The sequence below is a fragment of the Aricia agestis genome, chromosome 7 (assembly GCF_905147365.1).
Source record: "Aricia agestis chromosome 7, ilAriAges1.1, whole genome shotgun sequence".
NCBI lineage: Eukaryota > Metazoa > Arthropoda > Insecta > Lepidoptera > Lycaenidae > Aricia > Aricia agestis.
In genome coordinates, this window is record NC_056412.1 from 15782567 (window position 1) to 15804847 (window position 22281).

Sequence of the window (22281 nt, forward strand, 5' to 3'; positions counted from 1 at the left end):
CATCAAAAATCAAAATCACATTGAAATCACAGATCAAAATACACGAAAAATTATACGTACCTACCGTACATTTTCCTTGAAATATTATGTTGGTTTTAATGTAATAAATATTAAAATTATTTCAGTACCATCTGAAACTTTATATACGTGAGCCCAATTATTACATATTGGATCTTTTACTGTTGTAAAAAATCTTAGGACAGAAACCATAATCATGTATGCAGTAGAAAAGAAATTTGAAATAGAAATGAAGCTAAAAAAGGTATTTTGATCATTATTTTTATCTTCAAATCATTTACATGCATAAATTTAAGAAAAAAGGTGAAATATATTACATTTTTGCAACCAACAGTATGAATGTTCCGCCCACTTTTTTTAGGAAATGACCAACATACAAGAACTGAAGGCGGCAGCAAAACGTAGCTCAACTCTGGCTAGCGATGTGTGTAATGTTCTGGGTGCCTGTGAGCAACGGCTTCAGCAGTTGGAGACCGCTGTCCTACCTCTGTATGGAGATACAGCGAGGTTACAACAGATACATCAAAGTAAGTCATTTGTATAAAGTAGTTAGTATTTAAGTAGAATTTTTAGCCATATTAAGTATTACTCGCTCGCTTCGTTTCCGTCCTTTTCTGCTTGGTAATAATCTTTAATTCATTTTTTTTAATATATTTTAATAATAACCAAACCTTGACTATCAGATGATAACACATCTACAATCTACATATGAATAAAAATTACTAAGTTAAAGCACAAACCAATAGGCGTGATAGTTTTTCTGTAAAGTGTACCACAAAAGTGCTCAGGTTCCGGGATACACTAGTGACGATGAAGATACGATTACAGCACTGTTCCTTCAAACACAGCAACACAAAGCTTCCTTAAAGTTATGGCTTTGGTTTGGTTGGCTTGGTTTGTCTACATGCAATGCTTACACATACACACTTATGTATGTGTGTACTGTCATAGCTGGGCACCGTTAATCAAATAGTTAACTTCGTTAATCCGTTAAAAAAAGTGTTAGCTTCCTTAAACGTTACATTGCGGACGAATTAACGCAAGTTAATGTTAATCGTTAATCCATTAATATGTGTAATATGGCCTTGTTGTAACTTATATCATTGCGTTAGTGTACATACAAAACCTGTTGGTTTAAGGTTTTGGAAGTTAACAACTAACTAACTAACTCCGCTGGCTCAGCGACCCAAAGTGGATCTTGGCCTCCGAAATGAGCTTCCGCCATTGAGCCCTGTCCTGCGCTACCTCCTGCCAGTTACTGACTTGAAGTTAACAGGTTAGGGACAAAACAAAATACTTCTATAATTATTGTATTCTAGGTAGAAATTAGAATACAACAATTATTATAGAAATATTTTGTTATTATAAATCATTCGCATGTTGATAAAGAAGAAATTATACTGCACTCTTCTTAATCAACATGCAAATGATTTGTAATAACAATAAACAAATCACTCTCTCTATAAGCACCGGTGCTGAGTAATGAAATGATAAAACGAAACAAATATCTTCTCACTCGCATGCGCCTGAAAATGTATATCTAGTATTGTTTTTTTTTTCGTCTGTACCTGTTTTCGCGCCGCGCCGCGGTGCCGTGCGGTAAATAGTAGGCATTGGATTAACGATTAACGGACTTCTGCATATTAACGGAAGTTAACCAGTCCGTTAATATTTTTAAAAGTTTACTTAAAAGCTAATCCGTTAATCAAAATGTTAACTTCGTTAATTAACGATTAACGGATTAACGAGTTAATGCCCAGCTATGTGTACTGTGTATGTGTAATCTATGCATGCATGTAGACAAACTTCAACAGTGGTTCTGTGGAGAGTTGTCAAGCTGTTGTAATATAATGAACAAAGAGTCCCAAGTCAATTTTTCTTCTTTTCCTAAAATTCTTTGAACTATTTACAGACATGGAAAAGACTGTGACTGCTCTGGACCATGTAATCAACTACTACATGGTCTCACGAGAACTGGCAGACCTCATACAGGGTGGACCTCACACCGCCTCAACGGAATCATTAAATGTTTATTTAGAGGTATCTCCCTATATTTTTAAGGTTTATTTAGAGGGACTGAAATAAAGGCTATAAATAAAATAAAATAGAGGTATCTATTTTTAAATACTAAAGAAGGTTTTACATTTTACTATTTTCATCCAATTTAACCCATTGATCGTGGAAAAACGAGACTCAATAGAATTTCTATTGTGTCTCGGTCACCGGTGACCGTATGGGGCTTGATGAATTAATTGAAACTAAATACTAAAATAAAATCTGTACAAATAATAATTCTATGTTATGCTAATCCATCTGGCTGGCATTGTCTGTCATATGGCTTTTCCAACTTATCAGAAAATAGAAATAAATAGAAACATATCTTTGTATTAATAAAGGCAAATAATTAAATTTTCAGGCACTAGATAAACTGGCTGAAGCACAGAATTACTTCAACAAGAACAACCCACAGAGTGTTGAATTGGAGAATATTGTAAGTTATTACACAGTATATTTTCCTTCAAAGTCCACAGATATTTGTGATGCGATGCGAATTCACAGTTTTGTGTGGGATAACTTGAGACTTATCTTGCTTTACAAAAGTGTATCATTATTGTGTTTAGTAATATTTAATTAATTAGCGATAATTGGTGATTAAAACTAAAGGAAAAAAAACCCTTAGCAAACCACATACTCCACAAAGTTGCAGATAATGTTCACTCTGCATCCAAACAGAAAATACTATTTCTTGAAATTTGTTGTTCTTCACGAGTACTTCTGCAACACTTTTATTATATTTCCTGAACTGCAGAACCAACTCTACAACACTGGAGTGCTAAAGCTGGAGAGTGCATTTGAGGATCTCCTCAACCGAAACACTCGGCCCGTCTCACCGACCTCACTTATGGACATGATTGCTTTGGAAGAAGGTGATTTGACAGTTTATGTTTTACAAACAAAAAGAGAAAAGTGACGTCATTTACTGTTTGCTTCAAAATTTAAATACATATAGTCACTTTAAAACCATAAAATTTGGCATTATTTAAATTTTTAATGGGAAAGACCATTAAAAGGATAAACTCCTGTCAGCAAACTCAGAATCTGGGCAATAGTGTGTAAAAGTTATCAACGAAAACTTGAGTTACAATAATTCACACTCAGAGTAATGGTTATCACTTATCAGCATACCAAGTTATAACCTATTATGATTCACACTCAGATCTCACCATTAATTTCCAGACTCTAGCGTGGACAGCGTGAGTGTGAGCAACAGTAACTCATCCAGCACCGCGTTGGAGACGATGCGGGCGGCGGCGACGTGGCTCAGCGACGCCGGCCGCCCGCCCGCTGGCCCGCTGTTGGCCATCCGGGCGCCAGCAGCACTGAACTCGCTCGTGGCCTTCAGGGACTATCTCAAGTCCCGCTCCATGGCTGCGTCGCCGTTGATGGTGAGTTAGACTCCACGCGATGAGTGAAACAAGATATGTACGTGTATAAGACATGATGCAAATCGATTCAATATACGTACTTTTTGTTACAGAGATCTAAAAACATGCTCAATCGTAGTGACAGCACTCAAAGGAGGACCAGTAAAATACAAAAAGTGTAAGCTTATCCATATTACATCTTATTTTAACATTAGGTGAAAGTCTCAAAACGGTCGACTGAAATTCTAAATCTGCTATTCAAGTTATTAACATTATTTTCATTCTAACTTACTTTCAAATATAGTTGATATTTGAAATTAAGTTAGAATTAAAATAATATGCTAAATGGCGAGTCAAAATTATACTCATGATTCATCAAGACACCTTAAGCAATAAAAAAATGTGGGTTTCACCAATTAGTTGTGTAAAAATCTTCACAATCATAATATGAAGTATGTACCAGTGGCAAAGAGTCCATATAACCCGATTCCCGTCGGCTTCCCTTTTGGAAAATCGAATCTATGGGCCAAATACATTTTTATCTAATAAATATTTTACATACTTAAAAAACTTTGAATTAATAATTAATCGCCTACAAATTTATATAGGCAATGCAACGTGCAGGCCATCTCCGATAGAAGCCGATAAATTGGCGGGTTATTTCTTCATACAACGATATTTCATAGTAAGCATCTGTCCTTTTCATTCCTGTGAACTGATCGTCATGTTCTGTCTCGTTCTACCACGCGTCAATATACTCGGAAATAAGCCGATGCTCGGCGAGTTATTACGGAGAAAGGTTAATTAGCAACGCACAAGTGCGAGCGAGAAAGATGAGTCATGAAGTAAAATTGTTATGAGTCAAATGGCGGATGAGTGTTTGTAAACAACTTGTGTTGTGTTGAATGTTATTTGTTTTAAAGCGTTAAAAAGAGTGCAGTATCGCGAATTTAAATTAATTTGTATTGTGATTTGTTAATTGTGATTTGTGACTCGTACAGCTGAGACTGTTGTCTGACAGATTATTTGCTGTCGAAGGAAACTTCGTTTTCCAAACTTAGTTTTGAGTGACCGAATGTGCCGTCACGCATACAACTTAACTCAGAAGGCATTTTTCAAAGGCATCATTATCAAACTTGAAACTCGAACATTTGTTGAACATCAGTGCTGAGCGTTTTGGTAAGTAGACTTTTTACTCCGGCTTCCCTTCCGAAAATATTCACCCTTCGCCACTGGTATGTACCTATACTATTCCTTGTATAAACTTATTTAACAGGTTGGAGAAGCGGGCAATCAACATAATGATGAAGGCGTCTCAGACTCTGGAGCAGTCGACGGGTCTTGCGATCGGTCCTCGACGCTCTATCAACGACTCCAGTGAGTATTTCATTTAATATTTATTAGTGACTTTTGACGTTTACTAGTGACTTTTTATGTTAAAGATACGAGTCACTACTTAGTTATATAAATCTGTGGACGCCTCCGTGGTCTTGTGGTACAGAGCGCGGCTCTTGACTCGGAGGTCGTGGGTTCCATTACCGCGTTGGAAACATGTTATTTCCAAGTTTGGTTAGGACAATGCAGGGTGATCACCTGATTGTCTAACAAGTAAGATGATCCATGCGTCGGATGGGCATCTAAAAAGTCGGTCCTGCGCCTGATCTCTCGCCGGTCGTGTCGGTCTGCCGTCCCACTGGGTTATGAAAGTAAAGGAATAGAGAGTGCTCTTGTGTACTGCGCTGTGTGCGCAGTACACAAGAGCACTCTCTATTCCACTATAAAATTACTCCTGCGTAGCTGGCCTGGCTTCAATGAAACCGGCCACTGTCACCGAAACCGGTGTGGGAGCTATTATTATATAAATCTGTATATTCGCGTTATTATTGCACTATGCCAATGATTAATGAATGTGTTTGTATCCTTTTTTCCAAAACGGCGGCCGGGGGACAATCAGTTTATGCCGTTCCGTTTGGTCGATATTTTTACAAAATGTATTTTTTTACGAAATGGCGGCTCTCTGCGTCATTTTTAAGTGTTTATTTTACAAGATGGTGGCCGGGGGATAGTCAGTTTGTCGTTATTTACAATTTTATTTATCGAAGTGGTGGTTTATTTATGGGACGCTCTTTGCGTTATTTTTGTGTTTACAAGATGGCGGTTTTCAGGCGGGGAGGAAGGCGGTGACGAGGAGGCGGAGGCGGCGGGCACGCTAGCGGCGGCGCTGTGCCGGCTGGCGCGGCGCGAGCAGCGGCACGCGCTCGGCCTGGTGCCGCTGCCGCGCCTGCCCGCGCTGCTCGCCGCCATGACGCGGGAGCCGCTGGCGTTACTCGCGGCAGAGGTACACACACGCACAAACACACACAAAAAGTTGTATTTAGCACGCAAATCAAAGTTGCCTCGTTCTTTACTGTTAAATGACGAGAGATCTCCAACGTATCAGATCCTTATGACCCAACTTTCACCGATAGGACGAAAGAATATGTAAACTTTATATTAGCAAAATCGAGCATTATTTGTTTAGATTTTAACTAACTAGGCTAGATATAACTTAACCCCTAACATTTAACATAAAGTTGGTTAAACATGTAGGTGGAGCGGGCGTGCGGGCGTTCGCGTCGCGCGGCGGCGAAGTGCGGCGCAGGGGCGGCGGCGTGCTGGGCGCTGCTGTCGCGCCTGCAGCGGCTGCAGCCGGACGTGGCGCGCGCTCTGCAGCCCGCCTCGCCCGCGCCCTACACGCAGCTGCTCAACACCGCCCAGCACAACGTGAGTAGATCATATTATAGTGTGTTTTCCATACGCGCCTCACCCGCCGCATCCCAGAATTCGTTGTATGAAAATATGATGTCACGAAATGCGGCGCGTACGGTGCGGACACATTCATCAGCACCTTAGGCGGCAATGCGACTCAACGGCGCACAATGCGGTTGAAGGTTCGATTTATGTGGTGAAAAATGTTGTTTCTGAATAAATTTCTCTGATAGTTTATATAATATGTTACAGTGCGTCCGCTCGCTGGAGGAGTGGGTGAGCGGCGTGCGCGGCGACGGCGAGGCGGGCGCCGTGGACGGCACCGTGCACCAGCTCGCCGCCAGCGCGCTTGCCTACTGCCACGCCCTCGCGCACCACGCCCACGTCATCGGTGTGTGATTAAAAAAATATTTTTGACGCTTTTACTTTTACAGTGAACGCTATTTATTAGAGTATAGGACACTCAAAGTATTAATAACTTTAGTACACGTCGATCTCAGAAACTTTTACTCCTGCCAATTTCATCCGGTTTCATTATTCGTGTGGCCAATAACATTACTGCGTGTGGTATATTTTGTGACTGATCAGTGATCAGCAATGGATCCTAGTATCATTGTATTTTGACTTATTAATTCTAGGGCCGGCGCTGGCGGCAGAGCCTTCGTACGCGCGCGCCGCTAGCCAGTTTCCAAACGTGCAGGACAAAAACGCCTTGATGCTTTCTTTGTATATGCGTAAGTATATTGAAATAGATATGAAAAAAATGCAGTAATTAATACTAAATTCAGAGTTTTTTAATGAACGTCACGTTAGTTTATGGTAAATATTCTGACGCTCGATTTTCTTAAAACGTCAGTGTTTTGACATGACAACTTTCTGGTGTTTAAATGTTTTATTAAAATTCATGATCATAAATATTTATTTATATTAATTTAAAACGGGTTAGCCCAATTATTACATTGATAAACTTATAATTAAACAAAAATGATAATTATCTACCTTTTAATTATAATCGGCCCATATGTAACCCATAATATAATGTTACATTTTACAGGCAAAGTGCTGGCCCAACTGAACCTGTCGTTGCGCAGCAAGAGCGAGCAATACCCGGACGCTCTAAAGGCGATATTCCTGCTCAACAATACGCTCTACTTACTGCAGGTAAACATACGTGATACACATCCCTACAAGGATCAAACCGCCATTTGTAGGATCTTTAAACACCGCCATCTTATCAAGTGTCACTTAAAACCTCCTGCCAAAAATGAGAGTTTAGCCAGAAATTAAAAATCATTCCTGGCCCATTCATTCAAATATCATTTTTTACCTGACGTTTTTTTTGGGTGACGGTCGTTATTACATCAATCATGGAAATACGATTCAAATGCAAAATTTCATGGTAAAATATGCTTTATATTTAGCCCATAGTTCTATTTCCAATACGAAATGATATGTGGTTCTTAACTTGTTTCACAATATCTGCTATTTGTCTAAAACTTTGTATACCATTTGTAACAGACATCAGATATTATCTCTGCTGTCTAACGTCTGTTGCATTGCTGTCGCACCGCAGGGTCTGCAGCGCAGCTCTCTGCTCGACGTGCTGTGTCTTTCGGAGCCGGAGTGCGAGGCCACATACCGCAACATGATCGACGACTACAAGACAGCATATCTACAGAGGTACCCTCAACTTGTAACTTCCTACTGCTTAGGTTAGGTTATCCTTGATTATAGGTAAAAGTGCATTTCATATTGTCCTATATGGACGCTGTTAAGCATTCATGTATTAACCCACAAAAAATGATTTATGAATGCAGTAAATATGTTATTTAGATAGTTGAAAACAAGACTGCGTTCAAAATTCTACAAAAAAAATGTGGGCTAGTACACAAATGCTTAACAGCGACCATATGAGGTTGTCTTGTATTTATATTGTATATGTGTATTATGTACTGATGAGAGGTATGTGTATTACCGTCCCAAATTTTATCGAAGTCGGTTCAGAGGTATCAATAATCGAGAGGAGTACTATAGACTTGCCTCATTACCTAAACACAGAGACACTTTCGTATTAATAATAATATGAATATTTGTAGCTGGAACAAGCTGCTGTCTCACCTGACGCTGGAGGAGCAGCTGCCGGCCAAGCTGCGCGACAAGGACAGACAGATGCTCAAGGACAAGTTCTCGGTAAGACGCGTGTTTAATTTTATCTCAGTCATGTTTTAGTTTAAGGCTGGCAGCATTCTGCTATGCTGCACCCACTGCTGTAGTGATTAATGTCCTCAGTCTTTCACTTTTGAGATAACTTGGTTTTAAAATTTAGAACGGTGTAACAATTACGGACTTACAGATTATTTTCCAATGCCTGTGACGTTTTAATGGTCGATATATATATTTTAAGACGAATTACAAGCGATATTGCTAAGTTTGTAAATAATTTTATAAATATTATTTCAAGTGACTGACTTTCACATGACTCATTTACAATAGTAGTGAGGTAAATATTATTATTGTGTTGATTGAATTAATGTATATGTATATCTCAGGCGTTTAACCGCGAGTGGGAGGAGGCGTGCCGCGCCCAACGCGGGTACAGCGTGCCCGACGCGGAACTCCGCGAGGCCCTGAAGCGGGACAACAAGCAGGCGCTACTGCCACCGTACACCGCGCTCCACGACACAGCCACGCGCTCGCCCTTCTCCAAGCACCCCGAGAAGTACGTCAAGTACACGCCAGTGCAGGTACGATCCCTTTGAAGGTAAGCTTATCAGTAATGCACGCAACGGACGCACGCAACGGATGCACGCAACGGTGGCACGCAACGGTCGCACGCAACGGGCGTACGCAACTGGCGTACGTCACAAATGTCTTAGCATGCTACAGCTAGCTTTTCGCGAGGCCCTGAAACAGGACAACAAGCAGGCGCTACTGCCGCGGTACACCGCGCTCCACGACACAGATACGCGCTCGCGCCCTTCTCCAAGCACCCCGAGAAGTATGTCAAGTACACGCCAGTGCAAGTATGACCCCTTTGAAGCTTTGAAGGTAAGCTTGTCAGTAACGCACGCAACGGACGCATGCAACGGGCGAAACGGGCGTACGTAAAGGATGTAGGTAATGGATACTCCATCATGACTAACGTCTAACATCATGTCTAACACGCTACAGCGAGTTAATCTTTAGTTGGAGTTTATATCATAAGATGCTTGAAATGTACCGATCAGAGTCTGATGAGAGGACAAAAATTACAAAAATCTATTTCTATACTGTTTACTGTTACCTGTCGTTACTTACCAAGTAATAAACTTGTTTTTTTGTTCAGTATGAATCTGCATGGCCGCAGTAGTTTTTTTTCAGAATTTTCTTAAGCTTAAAAAATATTTAATTTTTTTTTCAGATTGCAACTCAACTAAACGGCTTTTTTGACGAAGCAGCCTAGATATTATTATGATGAGTATTTTATTAATAGTATAACTATTTATTCCATTTTAGATCATAGGTGCTCTGTATGCAATAAATTATATTTTTATTATCACAAAGTGAGTTTATTATTATAAATCCGATTAGCAATTTTACTGCCAAAGTCCCAAAGAAAATATTCTGCCGTTTTAGGGTTCCGTAGCCAAATGGCCAAAAACGGAACCCTTATAGATTCGTCATGTCTGTCTGTCTGTCTGTCCGTACGTATGTCACAGCCACGTTTCTCCGAAACTATAAGAGCTATACTATTGAAACTTGGTAAGTAGATGTAGTCTGTGAACCGCATTAAGATTTTGATACAAAAATAGAAAAAATATTAAAATTTTAGGGGTCCCCTAAAATTTTTGGTTTAGTTGTACATAGGTAAACAAAATTTTTTTCATCTAACCTATGGATAGGTCTTCTAAAATCATATTGAGGTTTTTCACATCATTTTTTTCTAACCTGAATAGTTTGCGAGAGACACTCTTCCAAAGTGGTAAAATGTGTGTCCCCCCGCCCTCTAACTTCTAAAGTAGGGGCATGATAAGTCTAAAAAAATATAGTATGATGTACAATACTATAATATATAAACTACCAACGAAAATTAGTTTGAACGAGATCTAACAAGCAGTTTTTTTATACGTCATAAATGGTTAACCTTAATTTAACTTTCATTAAATCAACTGAAATGTATAAAAAAAAATCAAAACCTTTTAATTTCATAAAAATAAACCTTATTGCTGCTGTGGAACCCTTCATGGGCGAGTCCAACTCGCATTTGGCCGGTTTTATAGCTACTGGTAAAAGTAAAGATACCAACAGCCTAATATATAACCGTTATTAATCGCCCACTTTTTTAAGAATTTAGTCGTAAAAAGGCAACAATAAAGTTACTTTATTGCCCACTTGTGCTGTTCGAGTTAAAGCATTTTTCTTTTCTAAATAAGTACGAAGAACTAGAGAAGTAGCATAATATTTAAATGAGGATTAACTTTAAGTCTGATTAGCGTGACCTTTCTTCAGAATGTGAGTTCAAATCTTAGGAATCACATACTTAAATTAAAGAATAGTCAACATTAATATAAATATTATTACAAATCAATAACTTATTTCTTCTTGCTTCTCTTTTTCTTCTTCGGCCACTGAAACAAACAATAATTTAATAGCTAACAGAAAACATTTTAATAAGTAATATTTTTTAAAGTAGGCACCAACTATTTATATCTATTATTATGCACAAACGATACCATAATATTTATTAAATTAATTAAAATCTAATTCAATCATGAAATAAGTTTTTCAACCGTGAAAGAGAATCCGGTATTTATTATTCTTTTGTACAAAAAGATATAACAGCGAATGTTTTTTTATAATGTTTAACAAACAGTACATACATACATATCTTAAACAAACACACTTACATACATACATTTCAATATTCCATAACAGCATTTGAGAAAAGGTCTGAAGAAATATAATAAAAAAAAATTATGAGAATGACAATTTATGAATCCAAACTGAAAATTTGTGTCTGTCTGTCTGTACTCTGTACAACCTTACGCTTAAACCAATGAACCAATTTGGGTGAAATTTTTCAGGTATGTAGATTTTATGTCCTTTGACAAGTAAACATATTTTTTATTGCGGAAAAATATACATGCAACATCAACATCAACATTTTCCTTTATTAATATTTCTTTAATTAACAAAAAAGTATTTTTATTGTCGATACTTTTACTTTGTTTTTATTTGACAAAAATAAGTATAAGTTGCAATTATCCACTGCACCGATCCGCTCGATAAACAAGTTGCGCAAATCTAACACCCTATAAATCTCTTTTTGGATTTTCATTCAGACCTTTTCTTAACACCATTGACAACATCAACTTGAAATGACGTCAGGCTCAATTTATACCGCCACGGAATGGAACGGAAGCGACTTGCAACAAAACTGTAGATAGCATAATGAACTTTATATCAACAGTATAACACACAAATTTAATACGAGCGAAAAAATTGGGCACGCGTCTTCCGCGAAATTCTCTAGAATTCTCCGGTGCCGTCTGTGGGATCCGCGGGAAGTGGCGCGAACTAGTCAATTAAAAGATACAGATTAAACAATTTAATGTCCTCATGACATGGGAATTCGCGGGAAGTCTCAAGCATTCCAGGGAAGTCTCGAGCATTCCAGGGAAGTCTTGAGCATTCCTGCGAATTCTCGCGTCATTAGGCGAAATTGACGTTTCCATTCCGCGCCGGTGTAAATTGAGCCTAAGCAATAACTTTCTTAATAATGTCCCAACTAGGTCGTGTGCAATAAGCTGGGACCTATACGTTACGTAATGCTATACTCGACGTCGGTTTTACGGCAGACCTTGTTGTTGCCGCCTGCCGCCGTGCCCGTGTCCAACTAAACAAACCAACAACTAGTGAAATCATAGACAATGTTTCTAGAAAGCATAGATGACGAATGCCAGGTATGACCATAGTATGCCGTATGTAAAATACACATTGAGCTTTAGTTATGTCGCAGTCGACTGGTTAAAAAAGCTATTTAATCAAACAGCTATACGTCGTTTAGCCGACTTGTTGACTGCAACGTTCAACACTACAGCTAGATGACGCATAGCCAACTGGTTAAATGGTAAATTAACTAAGATGACCATTAGTTTAGTGCTATTATTACACAAGCGTAATGATAACAAGCAGATTTATTATTATTATTGTATTCTAACTCATTTTGAACACAATCGCAATAAATACTTTTGTGATGTATTTCGTAATCCCGTAATTTCTCCTCGAATATTAGTTTAAAATTTGATTCACTCGTATATTACGTGCCCCCATAATTTCTGTCTCTTTAATAATACTTCTAACGCATATTTATGAAAAAGATCTTAGTACCACAAAACACCGGTTGGTTGATGCCATATTGTAAACAAAACGCACCTAGCGCCGCGGTGGTGAGCGCTGAACTAATTCAAACACTTAAATATTTAATTAAAAAGCTAGACGTGTGATTGAATGGAGTTGTTCAGTCAAAGGGCTAGCTGTTTGATTGAACGGCTATTTAAAACAGTTGGCTGCGACAGTTATATAAAGTTGAACTTTTACAAATGAATATATTATTAAATTTTACGCAGCGTATGGCTATTCCAGGTTTTCATCTGTCACGTGACTTTTCTAACGTACAAGACAAAGACAAGCAGACCTTGTAAATCGTTGTGTAAATGTTTTTTTGTAAGGTATTTTTTGATACTTTTATATTATTTAAAAAAAAATAGAGTAACTTGTCAATTTGCCAAGCTGCTTTCTGAACATTAAAAACATAACAAATCTTAAAATTTTACTTTTTTAAAACTTCATAGACGGCAACAATGTTTCATTTGATCTTTGTCTAGATTTATTGCACAATTCAATAATAAATGCAACTCCATATTCAAAGGTGTCAAATATATAAACACGGTATTATAAACATCCACATTTTTTGGCTCGAAGGACCAAATACTATTGTAATGTGTATTTTACGCACGGCATTTTATATGGATCATTAATAATACTCAACTGTTGAACACTATGTTCCCGACACCAGGTCAAACAAACATACATACACGGACATACAAGTTTATCATATTATTATACGGTTGTTAACCTTAGAGTAGATTTTATGTCAACATCAAGTCAATTATTTCTTTGAAAACACACACATTGGGAATAGGGTGATCCTATGCTGGCTATACATTTTTTTTGTTCCTTGGTTATAATTAATAACCTATAAGGCATAACGATATTAATATATTATATGACGATGATAATATGTTTTATTTTATAAAATATTTTACACCTTTAAAGTATTGTAAGTTCGACGTTCAAAAAGCGTATCGCGTAGTTTGAATAAAAACATTTCGAATTTTGAAAAATATAGCTATTCCTTCCATCAAAATCTGCTCTGAGGTGAACTCTAGGAATGAAATGCCAGAGATTTCATCACATTATCATACTGTATTCATTATTGATTGAACCACATTATTTTATTGAAGGCGGAAAATTCTCGGAGTTAAGTTTCTAAGAGTTTACATTAGGGATCAAAGTGATCAAATTATTATGGTTATATTTTGCTATTTTTCACGAGCGACAGCCAGACTTTATAAATAAGAAATGATTGCTTATACAAGGTTCCGATAGAAAAAAAAAGATACTTGGCAGATAATCACAAAAACCTCCTAACCCCACTCCTAAAGCTAATATACCTAGCGGAATAGAGAAACAAAGGCCTGAGCAAGAGAGATGTCACTATCAGTAACACTGCGTGGTAAAAGAGACGTGTGATACATGACAGCAGCGCTCTTTTTGTGACATCCAGTCGGCACGTGCCGCACGTTGACAATTTAATCTCATAGAAATCATGTTCAATCACGCTTGTGTAAGTGTATACGTACACATATTTTTTCACACAGATGAAACCAATTTCGGTTACGTTTGACAGCTCGAGATTGTTGCTCTATTCCACTAGGTATATTAAATGACCCCACTACGGTTTTTCACATGTTTTGTCTCTCGAATCTCTGTTCCGATGATTGATCTTTTATTATCCAAACACTCGAACAATAAAAACATGTCACATTTTTTTTACCAAATAACAGGAACCCCATGTTTTATTTGTTTTGGGTGTGACTTAAGTTTTGAATAGCTCAATAAAAAAAAGTTGATATGTGAAGTGACCTTAATTATCTATTTATTTTACTTGCCATTTACTTCAAACATCTTGGATCATATTATAAACACTTTGCAGACTAACTCACAAAATATAATTATTGGAGCGAAGTTCATTATCGCGCGTTGCGAAAGGGGGCTAGACGAAAAAAATTAAGACAAAATTTTTTAACGACACTTTTTCTATAGTTGTAAACCGTGCGGCGTGCGCGTATTACTCTGTCTATCTCTCTCTTACTCTCTCATAGAAAGCAACTTCGTTCCATCCGGGTGTCTCTTGACACCCCTCAAGTTTTGATTACACTGAGCTGGTATAAGTAAATATAAAATGTGTACGTACCTTAATCGCTTGCGGCGGCGTTTTCTGCCGCGGCTGCGGTCGAGGCGGCTTAACTTGTTTCTCGTACGGACTGAAAGCGCACGGCAGCTGCTTGCGAAACCTGCGTATACAAAATCAAGAGTGGATACAGTGAGCGAGGTAATGATGATGAATTATAGCTAAGAATTTTCGATCATGTCAGATTTTAAACAAAAAATAATAGATCGGAATCCGTTCATTTGTTGACAGCTGCAATGCCAAAGACCTGCACAGTTTAAACTTTTACAATGTCTCTAATTTGGTCAGACCAGAAAAAGTTAGCATATTGCTTAATGTATAAAAGTTCTCATTCTTTGATATTTAAAACATATATGATATGATAACCTGAAAACGGTTTTGTAAAGAAAAATTTGCATTTCTCTTTAACACCATTCAGTGTGTGCGTACAACGTGTACGTCAAGTGCGTACATGCGTACACGCAGGTTCAAAATTATGAGTATATACTACATGCTCATGGCCGCGCGTGTTGCCCGCATGACAGGAAAAACATCTATGCAGGGCCTCCGCTACCATATGTGCAATGTGTGCAATGCACACGGGCACCATCCTCTAGGGGCGCCAAATTGCCATCTTTAGGGGCGCCAAAACCAAGGTCCCAAAAAATTTGCCTAAAGGGGTGCCAAAATCTTTTTTTTTGCACACAGGCGCCAGTAGCCCTTACGGGGGCCCTGCATCTATGAAATGATAGGATGCGGTCAACTTGCATGCGGACCAGATGACAGGAAAAGGGCCCTTACTTGTGTACTGGTAGCAGCACTGGCGCTAACGTCGGCGGCACTCGCAGCTGCGCCGCGTCGTCAGGCTGCGGCGCGCGTTGCGGCACTAGACTTAGCTCCGCCCCCGCGCCGCACGTGGCGTACAGAAGAGCGTTCGCGCCGTGCGATGGCTGCGCATAAGTGATAAGTCGATTATAAAACATAGCCTAAGCAAAATAACTGATATTGAATTTAGAACACCTTTGAAAAAAGATAAGAAATAAAAAAGGAACATAATAATATCAATTATCTCGTATATGGGATACGAGAAAAAAAACTTACTTAATTATAAAAAATACACAGCGAATATAAACTAAGTATATTATGAAGATTTAATGTGAAACATTCACTTTATTATTTGTGCCAAAAAAGTGGAAATTCCTTATTCTAAGTAACAGACCTCGAGAGATTGCCTCACAAAACACTTACCTCATGCTTCAATACATAATGTCCCGTGTTGAGCTGCGTGAGATGTGTTACTGCGGAGTGGAGTCGCGCCGCAGTTGCGTCCGCGTCCGCCGGCCGGCGCCGCTCGTAGCTGATGACGTCACCAGTCGCGTTGTCCACTCTCACTATAACATTGATAAAGTCATTCATATGTCATACATACTTTAATATTATAAAGCTGAAGAGTTTGTTTGATTTGAACGCGCTAATTTCAGGAACTACTGGTCCAATTTGAAAAATTCTTTCAGTATTAGACAGCTCATTTATCGAGTAAGGCTATATTTTATCACGCCAAGACTAATAGGACCAAAGAAACAGAGAAAAATGTAGAAAAAAACGGGGAAAATTATTTGAAAGGGCTTATCTCACGAACTACTGGAGAAATTTTTATGTTATTTGACACAGATATAGATCGAGGACCACGTGAAGGGACATATACTCGTACTATTTTTTGTGGAAAAATGTACGGTTTCCACGAAATTTCTAATTAACGCAGGCGAAGCCGTGCGGAACGTCTATTTTTTTAATAATTTTGCAGCAAATACTTTCAGAATGTCCTACATGTTGACCTACCACCGAGAAGAACCGGCGTAAGAAACACGTTTTAGCAAAAAAGTGTAACATTGTTTTCAAAAAAAAAAAAATTATACATTAGTAACTTGCACTCATTCTGTCACTCTCACACACATATCTCTGTCGCACCTGTGAGCAGCGTGGCGGCGGGACGTAGGCGCAGCGCTAGAGCCAGAGCAGCTGATCGGTCGGAGGACAGTTCGCTGGCGCCAACATCAATCTGGTACTCCGGTATTGGCTCCACTACTACCTCCCCGCTTTCGTCCTGAGGAGATAATGTTTATTTTTAAGCTATTGCGTAGCTTTTATCGCGGGCTTCAAGCGCGGCGACCGAATCAATAAATTTCGTAACGAAAATAAACTTAACTCCTACTCCGATCAGTCGTCGTTTCAGTTCGGCAGACTTCGGTACGGTGTTTGTGTTCGTGCGATTAGACGTATGCAAATTATAATTGCATAAGTACAAAAAATGCTGCATAGCATTTTTTATACTTATGCAATTATAATTTATTTTATTTAGCTTAACAGTATTTAATTAAAACAGTATTTAACAAATATAAATTATAAACGTTTTAACTGTGGCGGTACCCACAATTCGCCTAACATTCCTGCATCGCGCTATCGAAGTTTCGGAGAACGGCAAGATATATACAACGTCTGAAATGACGTCAGTGGGCTTCGGCCTGACCGAGCATACCACCTCGCTCGGTCGGAAGATCTTCCTTTTCGGCCGCCACTAACAACGTCAAATTGGTGACCCCGATCCTTTGTGGCCACCACGCATATCCCACATTGGTGACCCTCGACAGAACACGCCTCCTTCATCATCATCACTCCCTGCCCCTCCGCACCGCGCCAGCTAGCATCGCCTCATCGGGTACATCGTCCACTAGCCGCAATGTACCGCGGCCTGGGCGACTCCGCATCGGCATCATCGGGCTTTCTCACTACACCGACCGGTCAGCAAGCAGAGCACGGGGTCCCCCCTCTCCTGGTCATTGCACGCGTAGCTTCGGCCCACACCTGACAACACAAGCGCATCGAAGAATACCACAGGTCTTCGGGGGGGAGTGATGTGGCGGTACCCACAATTCGCCTAACATTCCTGCATCGCGCTATCGAAGTTTCGGAGAACGGCAAGATATATACAACGTCTGAAATGACGTCAGTGGGCTTCGGCCTGACCGAGCATACCACCTCGCTCGGTCGGAAGATCTTCCTTTTCGGCCGCCACTAACAACGTCAAATAACTATTACTAGACGATGAGAAATTTAGAACTAAACCAAAACTGATGATGATGAATTACAGCTAAGAACACTCTCTATCATGGCAGCTATCAAACAAAAAAAACAAGATCAAATTTCACCTCTTTGTCAACCTTAGTCTACGGTCAGAAGTAACAAACATCCGAGTATACTCACCCTGAGCCGGTGCGAGCAGTGCACTATTATGTGGCAGGTGTCGGTGTCGCTCCGCAGCTGCCACCTGCGGTACGAGCGTCGCGGCGGCATCTCGAACTGTGTGTCTGCAATCAGAATACTTTATTTGGTCGGGCTGTGTCAACTCAATGTTAAGCTAAGTACACACATACGGTTTTGCTCGATCGAGCCATAACGTCGAGCAAAACCCGCGGCTCGGGCTTTCGTCCACACATTCAGCATTGCTCGATAGTTTTATTCTAAATCGATATATTTCATTTTATCAAACCGGCTCGATGCGAGCCTTCGAGCGACTCGATGCGAGCCTTCGAGCTGTCAGTCTTGAGGTCCACACAGTAATTATTACTCGATTTGGAGTGAAACTATCGAGCAAAACCGCATGTCAGTACTTAGCATTAGTCTTGACTTGTCGGCCAGGTTTGACATAAACGGACCGAACTACGTAGGTCCGTCATCTGTTTATTATATATACATTTTTTCTTATAGTGCTATCATAGAAATTGATTCATAGGCGGACCTACGTTTTTCGGCGTAAGTTCCGAAATATAAACCAGTAAAAAGGTCTGATGACGTTTTGCATCCAACGCCATTTTTTTAATGAAATAAAACGAGCAAACGGGTCAGCTGATAGAAAGCAACTTCCGTCGCTAATAGGGGAGGGTAGGGAAGGGAATAGGGTAGGGGATTGGGCCTCCGGTAAACTCGCTCAACTCGGCGAAACTGCTAGCGCTAGCGCTGTTTTACGCCGGTTTTCTGTGAGAACGTGGTATTTCTCCGGTCGAGCCGGCCTATTCGTGCCGAAGCATGGCTCTTCCACGTATATATTGTCCTGTTATGCCACTATATTGTACTGGTGAGACAAGTGTGACGTATTAGTATAATTTTTCGTAATATTTGCAACTGAGAACATCCCATCAAATTCATACTTAACTTCACTGGCCAGTTTATTTCGAAATGCATCAACAGTGTACTGGGCAATTTTTTGGAACACACCATTGATATTTAATACGGCACTCACCTTTACAACAACAGTTGTAGAATTCATCCTTGTTTGGTTTGTCATTTTGTTTCCTTCCTATTCGTTCTTTGGTATGTTTAACTGACTTGTCTTCATCTACATTTGTATTTGTTTCTTTATCTTTCTCTTCTTTTTCTTCTGCTTGACCATTCAATTCTTCCGTTTCTATATTTTGTGGGTCCATATCGTCAATTACTAAATTGTTCTCACTATCGCTATCGTCCATTTGCAATTCAGCTTCTGCAAAGATAATAATTATATTCATGTAAGCTTTAAATATTAAATAAGTTGAATATCCAAGATAAGTATATTATATTCAGCTATGGTCGCAAGCTTGGACCATAGCTGATTGGTTTGGCCCCAATCATAGCAATCAAGCAGGTCATAAAACCTATTTTTTATTTACTTTAAAAGATCATTACCGTCTATACACAGCATATTATTATCCTCGTCGTCACTTGAGCCTGTGTCAATTACGGGTTTGTCAGTTGTTACATTCTCTGGTTTCGTTTCGTTCTGACTATTTAGGAGTTTTCCTCTCTCCGAAGGTCTGTAATTTCCAAGAATTATATTATATAAATTAAGTAACAACAAAGAAATCTAAATAGCTAATTTATTTTCTGTGTTCAGTAGTATCTACGCTATTGAACACAGAGAACTTGTTGTTTTGTTTAGGTAGTTCGAACCTAAACCAAACAAAACCCAATTGAAACTAATCAATATACATACTTACGGTATCAAAAAATGTTCCAATAGAAGTTTAAAAGCCTTATATGTTCTGACGAGTACGGATTCCTTCTGCATAGCGAAATCGCTACCTAGTACTACCACTTTCTTTGTATCGCCATCTGAAATAAATTGGTTTTAAAATACTTTTGAATTAGTTCAAAGGAGAAGGGGTATTTTTGTATGGAACCCATTCCCAAGCTGTAGCTGTAGGGATGACACATTATTTATCAAATGAAAGGGCTTGAAAAGTAGAACATTTCATTGTATGAAGTAAAATTAGAAGAAAACGTGTTGGCTAAGCTCCCAGGTCTATCTGTTACCACTCACCAGGTCCAAACACCTCGCACACGGCAACAGGTAACATCCAGCTGTGGTCCAACTCTACCAGACATCTGAGAGCGCTCTCCGTGGCTATGATCTGAGCATTATTATCCGCAGCATACTGAGCCAGTTCCCTCTGAACTTCGGTTAGTGGTAGCTCTGTTACTGATTTCTCGTCTAGAAAAATAGTATATTTTTTACTATTTCATTACAAATTTTAAACTTAATAGTATATTTTGAATTTATACTAATATTATTACACATGTTATAAAGACGAAAGTATGTCTATCTATTTATAGTATACTAGCTGTGCCCCGCGGTGTTACCCGCGGTGTCAAAACGGGACGACACATGGTTCTACAACGGTATAAGGTAGTGATGATGATTAAGATGAAGATAATTTGCATAGTAGCATATGCTTTCCGCTCCGTTGAAACTCCCAAACTTGTATCTATAAAAAAACAGGAGTTCTCTCAGCACCTTCCGAAGTCCGAACCATGGTATACGTTGGTGCAAAATCTTAATTGTTGGTGGCATATGCTTAGAATACTGCTCACGAAACCGAAGTCACCACATAATATTTCCATATAAATTTTGAGGAGTTACCTCGATTACTTATGGATCTCTTCATCAAGTCACCACTTTTATGAATATGGTACCAAATTGGAATGATAACCTATACACCAAACGAAAAAATTTGAAAATCGGTTCACAAGTCATCGTTAAAGATAAAAAAAGAGTGGCCAAGTGCGAGTTGGACTCGCCGATTAAGGGTTCTGCAACAGCAATAAGGTTTATTTCAATGAAATTAAAGGGTTTTTGATTTATTTTTATATTTCAGTTGATTTAATGAAAATTCATTTAAGGTTTACCATTTATGACGTATAAAAAAACTACTTGCTAGATATCGTTCAAACCAAATTTCGTTGGTAGTTTTTATAGTAATGTACATTATATATTATTTTTAGACTTATCATACCCCTACTTTAGAAGATAGAGGGGGGGGGGACACACACATTTTACCATTTTGGAAGAGTGTCTCTCGTAAACTATTCAGGTTAGAAAAAAATGATTTTAAAAACCTCAATATGATTTTTAAAGACCTATCCATAGATACCCCACATGCATAGGTTAGATAAAAAAAAAATGTTTCAGTTGTACCTATGGGGATCCCTAAAATTTTTAATAATTTTTCCATTTTTGTATCAAAATCTTAATGGGGTTTACAGACTACATCTACTTGCCAATTTTCGATAGTATAGCTCTTATAGTTCTTATAGTTAAAGTGGCTGTGACATATGGACGGACAGACAGACATGACGAATCTATAAGGGTTCCGTTTTTTGCCATTTGGCTACGGAACCCTAAAAACGAACATAACACCTCCTCTATTTCGAAAGTCGGTTAAAATTGTAGCCTATTATAATATTATATCTGTGAGCCTATGTGTTATTCTAATGTATAAGCTATATTATTGTAACACACATTGTGTGTATTGTTTTATTAAAACCCGTTCAGTAGCTTTTGCGTGAAAGAGTAACAAACATCCATACATCCACACATCCATTCATCCAAACAAACTTTTGCCTTTATAATATTAGTAGGAAGTAGGATTCACCAGCTGCAGGGCCGGTCATAATCTTCGCTACTGTGCACCCCCTTGCCTGCCCGCCTTGGTAGCGCCCACTTCGAAACGGGCGTAAATCGTAATTTTTAATTTCGCTATAACTTCTAAACCAAACGTCCAATTTTAATCATTCAAAGACAAAATATTATTTACACAAACTGTACTTAGTGATGAAATAATTTATTTTGATTAGGGTTATCAGCATGAGTAAAATAAATGCGTTTAAATGTAGTCCAAAAAAAAAATCAAGATTTAAAAAAATAAATGGTTGTTGTGCCTCAATCGACATAGATAGGTATAATGTGTCGCGGACATTTTTGTAGATATCTAAGATATCTACATTTACTTTTTTGGAACATTGTATGGTTCTTTCTTTTATACTTTAGGCAGCGTACGCAAAATAAGTAACTTTTCTGGTTGATTTTTTTCACCTTGTGTCAGAAAAACCAAAATATCTTACGGAACCCTATATTTTCCATAATAAAAAGTAGCCTATGTTATTCGTAAATAATGTAGCTTTCGAATGGTGAAAGAATTTTTAAAATCGGTCCAGTAGTTTTTGAGCCTATTCATTACAATTAAACAAACAAACAAACAAAGTTTACCTCTTTATAATATTAGT

The 22281-nt window shown here is 38.6% G+C and overlaps 2 protein-coding genes across 6 annotated transcripts in view; one reads left to right on the plus strand and one right to left on the minus strand.

Annotated features, from left to right (window-relative positions):
- The window catches only part of LOC121729173 (protein transport protein Sec61 subunit gamma), a 28136-nt gene that overhangs the window by 1733 nt on the left and 4122 nt on the right, over positions 1 to 22281 (minus strand). Inside the window, exons 6-16 of one of the 4 annotated variants that reach the window (XM_042117604.1) lie at positions 20039 to 20209; positions 19716 to 19830; positions 19405 to 19532; positions 18983 to 19222; positions 17947 to 18050; positions 16654 to 16789; positions 15934 to 16076; positions 15487 to 15635; positions 14710 to 14809; positions 12031 to 12066; positions 10738 to 10798 (exon numbers count right to left, since the gene is read on the minus strand). In XM_042117604.1, the coding sequence (XP_041973538.1) occupies positions 10763 to 10798; positions 12031 to 12066; positions 14710 to 14809; positions 15487 to 15635; positions 15934 to 16076; positions 16654 to 16789; positions 17947 to 18050; positions 18983 to 19222; positions 19405 to 19532; positions 19716 to 19830; positions 20039 to 20209 (1358 nt within the window). In that variant the 3' untranslated portion in view covers positions 10738 to 10762. Of the gene's footprint in view, positions 1 to 10737; positions 10799 to 11537; positions 12067 to 14709; positions 14810 to 15486; positions 15636 to 15933; positions 16077 to 16653; positions 16790 to 17946; positions 18051 to 18982; positions 19223 to 19404; positions 19533 to 19715; positions 19831 to 20038; positions 20210 to 22281 lie in introns of those variants that run through there. The other 3 variants (XM_042117605.1, XM_042117603.1, XM_042117607.1) reach the window with 3 other exon arrangements.
- On the plus strand, positions 56 to 9733 carry LOC121729175 (exocyst complex component 7). 2 transcript variants are annotated; one of them, XM_042117609.1, is made up of 18 exons: positions 56 to 262; positions 380 to 545; positions 1931 to 2058; positions 2435 to 2509; positions 2828 to 2945; positions 3256 to 3464; positions 3557 to 3621; positions 4720 to 4820; positions 5609 to 5781; positions 6033 to 6206; positions 6444 to 6582; positions 6830 to 6925; positions 7246 to 7352; positions 7765 to 7871; positions 8288 to 8381; positions 8741 to 8815; positions 9093 to 9214; positions 9592 to 9733. In XM_042117609.1, the coding sequence occupies exons 1-18, from the start codon at positions 215 to 217 to the stop codon at positions 9605 to 9607; spliced, it is 2013 nt and encodes a 670-aa protein (XP_041973543.1). In that variant the 5' UTR covers positions 56 to 214; the 3' UTR covers positions 9608 to 9733. The 2 variants fall into 2 exon arrangements, with proteins under 2 accessions (XP_041973543.1, XP_041973542.1); XM_042117608.1 differs by lacking the exon at positions 9093 to 9214 and having other exon boundaries at positions 59 to 262; positions 8741 to 8935.